The sequence below is a fragment of the Mytilus californianus genome, unplaced genomic scaffold, assembly GCF_021869535.1.
Source record: "Mytilus californianus isolate M0D057914Y unplaced genomic scaffold, xbMytCali1.0.p SCAF_5, whole genome shotgun sequence".
In the NCBI taxonomy this organism is placed as follows: Eukaryota; Metazoa; Mollusca; class Bivalvia; order Mytilida; family Mytilidae; genus Mytilus; species Mytilus californianus.
This window is the reverse complement of record NW_026262701.1, coordinates 21570742-21580778: the sequence shown is the minus strand read 5'-3', so window position 1 is coordinate 21580778 and position 10037 is coordinate 21570742. Positions and strand designations below refer to the sequence as shown.

Below are 10037 nucleotides of genomic sequence, written 5' to 3'. Positions count from 1 at the left end.
ATATGGACGTTGGAATGGAAAATAGGCTATTGACATTGGAGCCTATCTAAACTGAATTGCGCAATAGTTTGACCCAGTTACTTGATCATATGCGTTATTTAACGAAATGAAGCCAGGCCCATTTCCTTCTTTTAAGATAGTGAATCAAATTTTCAGAATTATATATTTTTTGTTTTTTTATTATCAATATCCAATTAATTTAACATATTCATGGTAACTTTTTTTTCAAATTTCTAGAAAGGCTTTAAATGTTTGTATATTGTCCAATGCTGTCTGCAAACTAACCAATAACAACGATAACGATGAATAATAACTACAAACAAAAATTAAGTAAGTGGAACCATAAATTAAGCTTTATTTATTTATTTATCATTCATATCAACAAATCTGAAATGCAATCAATATAATAGTAATAATTTGTTTTTTTGGTAGACAATTTTTATACACTTACATATTGTTTCAACTTTATATCTTTTGATTCTTATCAATATTGTAATATAAATTAAGGCGATAGTAGATAACCGATTTTCAAATCTCGTTAATCGATTAATATGAGGCAAATCAAGGAATAAAACAAAAACTGACAAAATCACATGAACTCCAAAAGGGTGCGTCGACAAGGTAATCGTCTCCTACTATACATGCTTCAGCCGCTATGTATATTTAGTCTTATTCAAAATGTCACAATCGGGAGTAGGACACAATCGGTAAAACTACAGATCTCACTCCTTTACAGATCAGACTCCTTTACAGATCAGACTCCTTTACATGTATCTGAAGAACTAAGACTGCGAAAGCATGTCGTTATTGAGTTGAGACACCAACACGGTCCAAAACCTGTGTAGCGTCAATATCAGTCGTTTTTCCTCATAACTCTGTTTGAGCAGCTGTTGTGTAAGAAGTACACCGTTGTTAAAGAAGTCCGTATGCACATGCACAAGCGTAAATTATTAACTGGGATATGTAAACGCCATACGATTCAGCAAATGGTATTTAACTGCTAAGAAAGTGGAAGTTGACAATTTGTGTGTTAAAATCATCACGTCACGTTTGTCATAGATTTTAGTTTGAAGTCGTCCATCTGTGTCAATCGAAGAAACGACCAAGATATGAAGCAGACCTTCTACTTTTGGTTTGATAGTATCCTTAAACGCAAGTTCTGTGCGATATATAAGATGTAAGCACTTATTGAAGTGATGGTTATTGAGTGACAGATTATCATCAATATAGAATAGAATTTTAAAAATTAAAATTGTATACGGGGTTTGTCTTGGGAGAATGTAAGTTTTTGAATTAAGGGAAGTAATGGCCAGCATGTCATCTCGATATCAGGGTCATGATTATTAATGAATCCATGAGAATAAAGTGCATGCTATCTCTTCATATGGGGCCAGATGTCCTGGCAATCTCTCGATTCTACTTAATGCTACGGAACGTCATTTTGTCATTTTTGTTTCGTCAAGAAATATGAAGTTTTTAAATGTGGACAGAAGAATTTCGTTGAAAACAGATAGAAAGCGGTGTAAGATGAAGATGATGATGGATGGCTGCTAAACGTCCAGCGGCAAATTAATATGCATATTCAGGACGAGAACATGTTAATTTAATATGAATATTAACCCTGCTTTGTACTAGACCGATATGCTGAGTCGAATGTTTAACGTGCTAGTTCACAAAGTAGCAGTCCGCAGGAAGACAAATCACCTTAGCCGGACACATTATTCCGACTCCGAGCCAACCAGTCTTTGCTCTTACTTCTTAATACCGCGTGCTTAGCGGAGAAGCAGTCCAATTTTTAAAGACTTTCGTTTGACCTGGCTGGGGTTCAAACAAATGACCTCCGCACTCGAGGCGAATACGCTACCACGAGACCACCGAGGCGGTAGCGGTGTTAGAAAGATGTTCATGAAAAAAAGTTTAAGTGGCAAAACAAATTAATATCTTCTTCTTTCAAAAGTGAGAGTTTCTAAATTCAAATATATATCAAGAGAAATATCTTTTTGTGTTTTTGGTTTGTAGTTTCATGTACATTTAACTCATATCTTGCTTTATCATATGCAGACTGCAACATATACATAATTATACACAAAATGTGATGTTGCATTAGTACTGAATTAGGATACAGTTACAGTTACAGTTACTGCATCCTGACATTTTAGGCAATCACAGACGTGTTGTGTAAATACAACATACCGAAGTTAGAACAGACTTATGAAATTTAAAATTTAAAATAAGCTCCGTTTCAGTATATGATGTTGATTTATTTAAAGTGACATTAAATTGAGTTGAAATACATATCAATAGTTTTATAGATTCATACTTTATAATAACTGATTCCCATAAATTTTACGCCAAAAATAACTTACAAGGGACAAAATTTCCGTTGGTTATAAAAGGATTAAAAGTCAGAGAGATAAATAATGCTTTACGTACCACTGTTAACTCTTCGTGTGTCAGAAGAATATTTTCACTACTGGTTTAAAATCTCTACCAGTGGACAAAATAATCCCTCAAGATTCTTTCAGCTCGGTAACTTACCAGTATGCCTTTGAATACCGATAAAATATTGGTGTTTTTTTTTTATAACATTCGGGTTGGATATATCCTGGTGTACACACTTGTCTCAGTGATTCTACTGGACAGTAACTTTATACTAGCATTCAAAATTATTCTACCAGCTCTGTAGATTACAATGTAAGCTATATGTGCCTCTCTTTTAAACGGAAATATTTAAAGTGATATGTTGTATTCCACCAATATGATGTTTTGTCTTCCGAGTTCTATTCATATCTGTTCCTCGAAATATGAAAAGTTTTGATATCAAATTTTTTAGTGGTGAAGTGTTTTCCTTTCTAAAATGTATCAAGCCTTTGTATAACGACGAGAAAATGGAATTGACTGTAATAGTAGAGAAAGTAATTATAAGTATACGAGAGCAATACAGTTGCAAATATAATTCTTCTTGCTTGAAACTGGGATTAATACTTTAACATTGCATATCTATTAATGAAGTAGTTTAATTCAAGTTCATAACATATTTAACATTGCATTATTGGCTGTGAAATGAAACCATTCTAGCGTGAGTTGTGAACGATCACCTTGTAGAAATACAATCAAACAACGGAAACAACTTAAGATGTTTTTTCTTTAAATAAAAGTAACAATATAATCATGTTGTAAACCTACGTCTCTATATTTATGTTGTAAAACATCGTCTTACGATGAAAAGTCAAACGAGCACTTTCATGCATTGTGCATGTTTTACATTATAATCCTGTTGTTAATTTTTGCGTGCAATTACCATCTGTTTCATAATGCAATATAACAACAGAACAATTCAATTAAAGCTCATAGTTTTAGCCAACATGAAGCTTAGTTGTGTAGTCTTGGTGCTCTTTCTTTTAACTTTAGCAGCTTGTATCGGTAATTCTATATTTCCATAACACTGTTTTATCATATGATGTATAATGGACATAAATGAAAAACTATCTTCGATGATAACCAATTTAGATTTTTGTTTTCTTAATCAGCAACAGCAATGCTATTATCAAAAAATGTAAATGCAATCTTGTTAATATATTTGTTCATTAGAACATATTTCAGGTTTTCAACGTCCAGTTGAAATATTTCAGCCATATTCCGAACGACCAGTGCAAAGGGACAGTTACTACCCCTTGGAATACCTAATGACTCTCTGAATATTTATCTTACACATATTTCCTTGATAAGAAAAAAAGTGAAAGTTCTTTTTCGGTAAATTTGAGGTCGGAATAATTGTTGTTCTTTAAAAAACCGATAAAACGTTACATTCGATAACGGTCACATCCGTAACACAACTTTAGACATTGAGAGAAATATGTGAACTATCATTTGTGACACACTTACTATGAAACAATGAAATATGATGGTGACCGTAATATGTCATATGTTAGGTATTAACGCACGAGGTTTATTTTAATGAGCAGACCAGATAGTTTTCGAATTGACTTAATCAAATATTCCTGGACCAAATATTTTGTTAAATATAAAAGAAAAGTGAGATGTTAGATGATCGAAACAAACAGGGTTAAGAAATACAACAGTAAAAACCGTTGTCATCAATTTTGATTTGGCGAATAAAACCTTAGATTTTGTACAACACATAAAAAATCGACTATAACTTTTCATCTTTTATATCATAAGAGTATTATATCGCTTCATCTGACTAAAATATTCTGAACTGTGACAGTGATTTGTCTCATTTTACATGTCACTATAGGGGACAAATACATGCAAACCAACTATGGAGGTGGAGGCAAAAAACTATTTGGTCACGCCATAATTCCGTGTTCAGTTTCTAAATCGTTAGACTAGACGCGACTGTTATTTCAAATCATCTACAATTCTTTATACTTTGATTTATATATTACTTACATATAAGTTATTTTTTGCCTACATTAAGATGAAAATTTTTTTTCTTATCGGATTAAAAGCAAATGGAAATTATCATTTTTTTTTTAAATCAAATCCAATACTCATTTTGACCTTTGAATTATATTTTGTGTGTAATGTGTTTGTGACTCGATATTTCCCAATTTCCAACAACAAGAATAAAAATAAAATATTTAAGCGGAAATTTTCCATTATTTTAATTTTTTTTTATCGAGAAACAAACTTCTTTGGATGTATGAAAGGCAGATGTCGGTGCAAATGTTAGTTTTTATATTGAAAAGACAGTAATGATGACTAAAATTCATAATAATTAACCAATTTTAAACCAACATAATTATAAAGAAATTAATAACACACACTTAATAATGAAATAATATAAGGTACAAATCGTCTATATTTTTTGCATATCAAATATGTAGTGAATCATATAATGAATGATACATTTGTATGCATATCAAATATGTAGTGAATCATATAATGAGTGATACATTTGTATGAACTTTAATTTTGTATTTGATTTTGCCTTCAAAGAAAGGCGGAAGATACCAAAGAGATATTGAAAGTAGTAAAACTTATAAATTGAAAACAAACTGTCTACCCCATCGTTAAAAACGAAAGACCACCAAAAAACCATCAAAAGTCCACAAAACACAACATAAAAAACTGAAGACTGCGCATAAAAAACCCCGTAAAAACCTAAGGTTGATATCAGGTGATCCGGAAGTGCATACCGATCCTGTTCCAAATGTGACACACGTCATGTTGGTCATGTAAGTAAGTCTTATTCGGTAGATCACATTCGAGGAAAAGAGGACGGAATTGTAGTACCTTAATCGGAACATATCCAATGTTATCTTTGAAACAGATTTTCTATAATGGCCAACCAAATCGTGATGGAATCCTTAAATGTTCGAAAGAATGATTTGAACGTTACCACTTGGAACCTGTGGTTTAATAGCTCTTTCGTAAGCAGCAACATCTATAAAGAAATTCATGATAGGAAATACCAGCTCTGGAATATCGTTTCAACTTGGAGATATATACTCCATCTGCAATCGCTGCTGACATTTTGATACATAGAAATGGAAAGTTCACAATTGGGAAGATAAAATTGTATTGATTTGTGTGCCACTGATGAGTCTTAAGAGACAAATTGCCCATCAGGCATTGCAATTTATAAGCCTGATTTCTTTGATGATTTTACCAGCAAAGGATAACACCCTATCAACGCACTGAATCACTGGAAAAGTGCTAATTGCAGGATAAGATTATTTCTACTCCCATGTGTGTCTGTTTGTTTTTACGTCTATAATGTCAAAAAATGCTGGTATATCTCAATCGTATTAATCATGAGCAAATAGATATTGTTAATATAACTGTCTTTTAAAGCTTCCTGATAGAAATACATGACATGTGTACAAGGTTTTGACACGGCTTTGTTTTCATACTGTTTCGAGGACCTTTTCGGGTTATACTTTTATTTAATGATACACACCTTCGAGTCATTATCATTAGAAGAGAACTTATAACGGATGTATTTAAATCAGATTTTATTTAAAAAAAATGTAATTCATAAAGTTGCTGTTGCTGATTCTTTTACATCAACTTTGAAAGGCTATTGCACTGCAGTAACTGATGGAAAACACTTGTTGTTCAAATTCTTTTCCATCAAAAGCCGAATTGAAAAATAGAAATGATAACAATGAAAATATAGGAATTTATATTCCGTTGTATTAATCTTTGAAAATGGATGAATAGTTATGTCACTTTCTCCTTATCAGACCATACAGATTGTTTACAATTGACTTTTGTATCAGTAAATGTATACACAGTCTTCTTACAAAGTTAAGATACTGATTAAATTATTAACTCGTATACATGTATGGAAATTGCCGAATGATTTTTGAAATGCTTAATGTATATTGTAGATGTAGGCTCAGGATATGATGTAAGTATATTTTATGATTATTTTATTATATAATAGAATAATTCATACAGTCAAGATTGTGCTCACAAAAACATGTTTGCAGAAAATGGCAGCAGCACACGAAAGTACGTAGTTTTGACTTTTGAAATAATTCACTATATTTCCAACGATTCCGGACAAAATTTTATCAAAGAAAAAAATTTAGCCAAACTATTGGATAATCATTATAGAAACAACATACTATTCAAATCAAGCAATGAAAAAATCACGAAAGGCATGTTATCGTATATAAAGTAAAGGCAGCAACGCCGCTTATGAACTAGAAAATTTATGTAAATAAACGAAAGACCTGTATGTCACAAAATATTTTAAGTTAACTGTAGTTTTGCTTACTATATTCTCCATTTATGAAATAATCTAAAGCTTAATAATTAAATCGTATTAGATAAAGAAATATCAATAGCATGATTGAAGTCATACTAAAAAGACTTTGTTTAAATGTGGATTTTAAAAAAAAAATCATCAAACAGGTACTTCAAACACAGGCGCACACATTACAACCGACAGAGATACATTTCCTGACACGTAAAAGGTTTTTGCTAAAATAAATTGCGTTTGTTTTTGTCTATTATTAAAATGCAGCTTGTACGTTTAAATGAGCCTGCATCTTATGTTTCTTGTAATCAAAGATATTGTTTCAAAGGGGTTGTTCGTTTAAATAGACATATGCACTATTCCAGTAAAGGTATGCATGCATCACTCTTTAAAATAGGTGATACGTCTAGTTCGCATCGTCTAAGGTCATCTTTGCCTGAGTGTGTTGAAACATAAGTTTCTGAATATTATGCTCATACAAAAAAGTACAAAAACCATGATGAAGACAGGCGCTTGAGAAAATTTGGCAGTTGCTATTCAACCACCGGATCCTGTTGTTTTGCTCGTAGCAAGTAAATTACGATGCATGATTCCGGTTACTTTCCAAAATGTATCTTGGCAATTTATATTAGATAGGAAGTATTCTAAGTATCTGAGAGATATATAATGGTTAAACAAAAATCCAATTACGAATGGCCCGAATCAAATATTGCATATAGTTAACTAATTTCCGGATAAAAACAGATAATTTTTAACCTCCAGATTCGTTTTTCATTTATATATGTTTTTTTAAATGTGTGTAAAAACTTTTGAAAACTTTAAATCCAAATATGAAAAAAACTTACAGATCAATAAACCATGAACTGGTTAGTTTTTTTTTTCTATTAAGCTGAATTAAAACGTGCGTACGATGCTGTGGATCTATAAATCCTTTCCAACTAACAGGTAAAATCACAAAAATACTGAACTCCGAGGAAAACTCAAAAAGGAAAGTCCCTAATCAAATGGCAAAATCAAAAGCTCAAACACATGAAACAAATGGATAACAACTGTCATATTCCTGACTTGGTACAGGCATTTTCTTATGTACAAAATGGTGGATTGAACCTGGTTTTACAGCTAGCTACCCTCTCACTTGTATGACAGTCTCATCAAATTCCATTATATTGACAGGACGACCCTTTAGTGTTGGACATATAATAGCTAAGACAACCATCTACCAGTCGGCTTTTGTTTTGACGTCCTATCACTAATTTTAATCATTAATTTATTCTGAATATATGTTAAGATACGGATAGAACGGAGTCAGTTTACCCTTCCAGAGAGCCGCGCTCATCCGCTAATTTGGTCATAATAAATTGATTTCTCTAATATAGTTTACAAATTTACCCTTTATCGCATTCGTCACAGCCTTTTTTATCAGTTTATTCTTTCTTAGAAATAATGTTAAAGTATCCATTTGAATGGATATGTCTGTCTTAGAAATAATGTTAAAGTATCCATTTGAATGGATATGTTTTCAGTATTTTAATCATATACTGTAAATTCAGAAATTATTGCGTGCATTTATTAATGCTATTTCGACATGACAGACCAATATGTGAGAATAATTATTGCAAAAACAAGAAAAACTGCATACAAATATATGTGTCAGATTTCGGAATGCGAGTTCTTATTATTGCGATACTCACCTACTTGCATTATTCGCAAATTAAAAGGTATGACAATAATATATATTCAAAATATGAAACTAGAATGCAATAATATCACATGGATATGATTGTGTAAAAAATGTCTGGACAAATTGACATTTCAATATATTAACAAGCATATAAATAAATCAATCTGAATAGAACAATAGATATTGCATTCTACCGGATATCGCGTACTGTATGCATATATAATTGTGTAAAAGAATGTGTAGACAACGGGTTTATTTTAGACATTATATGTAATTCGGGATCTTCACAGGGGATATTGGCTCATATTCTCAGTAAGTTTTTATATCTCCTGAGCCGTCAAGCGAAAGATGTAATATACTTGAGTGTTATTTAAACAATAATTAACATTCAAATCACCGCTTTTGTTTACGGGGTATATGCACCATGAACCACCGAATACTTGCTATTAAATTTACTCACGTAGTGCATGATATTCGATGATGAAGTCAGTTATATGTAAACGGCACCATAACAACACAATTAGCAAACAAACAGAAATAAAAAAGACTCTTATTGAACCGCATACGTCCTTAATGAAAGAAAAGAAAATAGATATGAACCAATGACGAGGTTCCTTGCTTGGGGGTAGGCACATTAATTTCTAGCAGGATTATACAGTGTTAAAGTATATAACTTTTTTCTCTCTATTGATGAGTGGAATAACAGCAGTCAAAGAGAAGGACGTACATTAAAAAATGTATGGTTATTACAGGCGACAAATTGAGAAATCAAATCAAACAATATAAATAATGCCTTATCAAAGAAGGCTTGTTATTACCAAAGCAAACCTGTCATTGCTTAGTCTGCTTATACACCATTTGTGACGTCAGACGCAACAAAAAGAAATATTTCCCTTTATATCGTTAAATCAATTTATAAAAATTTTCTTTAGAATTGAATTACCATTCAAATCTGCGTTATATTGAAATATTCATTCGGTACAGTGTAATAGCAGGATTTATTTTCGACAGGATTACAGTGGCGCCTTTTACCCAGGCAATGCGTACTATCCATCTGGAAGTCATTGGCACGGATATCACGGGCATGGATACAAGGGAAAGTATTACGGAAAAGGAAGGAAATACTATTACAAATATAAGCGCACTGGAAAGTACAAATATCTTAAGAAAGCTAGAAAATACCACAGAAAAGATTACAAGAAATATTATGGAGGCGGTAGCAGTTAGTAAATAACTTCACCTAAACGAATTCCGCAAGTTTCAATAACAATGACCAGTCCATATCAAAATAAATATTAGAGATAAATTAGGTAGGGAAAAACTGATTACTTTTAAAAATTACAAACTAGGATAGAGAGTTGTCTCATTGGCACTCATACCACATCTTCTTGTATCTATTTAAGAAAACCATGATTAACAAACTTCAAATACCCTCACAAAATCTTATCACACACTAAAGACAGTAGGAAATAAATTTCAAAGGAACGTCAAAAAATGTACCGTAACACCAGACTCCAATAACAATATTTAGATAAGGCTATCAACCGCTGGAGATCATGAATTAGGACAGACATATAAACATTTATCAGGTTTATTCAGCCCCCATTACCAAACTATTATATT

The 10037-nt window shown here is 32.0% G+C and overlaps 1 protein-coding gene across 1 annotated transcript; it reads left to right on the top strand.

Moving 5' to 3' along the window:
• The first annotated feature begins 3192 nt into the window (after nucleotides 1-3192).
• LOC127702696 (uncharacterized) lies at nucleotides 3193-9692 on the top strand. Its single transcript, XM_052206998.1, has 3 exons — nucleotides 3193-3423; nucleotides 6360-6379; nucleotides 9426-9692. The coding sequence occupies exons 1-3, from the start codon at nucleotides 3315-3317 to the stop codon at nucleotides 9639-9641; spliced, it is 345 nt and encodes a 114-aa protein (XP_052062958.1). The 5' UTR covers nucleotides 3193-3314; the 3' UTR covers nucleotides 9642-9692.
• The last annotated feature ends 345 nt before the right edge of the window (nucleotides 9693-10037 follow it).

Coding starts and splice junctions, on each gene's coding strand:
- LOC127702696 (XM_052206998.1), top strand. CDS start 3,315: ATGCAATATAACAACAGAACAATTCAATTAAAGCTCATAGTTTTAGCC. Junction 3,424..6,359: donor AACTTTAGCAGCTTGTATCG/GTAATTCTATAT, acceptor TGTATATTGTAG/ATGTAGGCTCAGGATATGAT. Junction 6,380..9,425: donor ATGTAGGCTCAGGATATGAT/GTAAGTATATTT, acceptor TATTTTCGACAG/GATTACAGTGGCGCCTTTTA.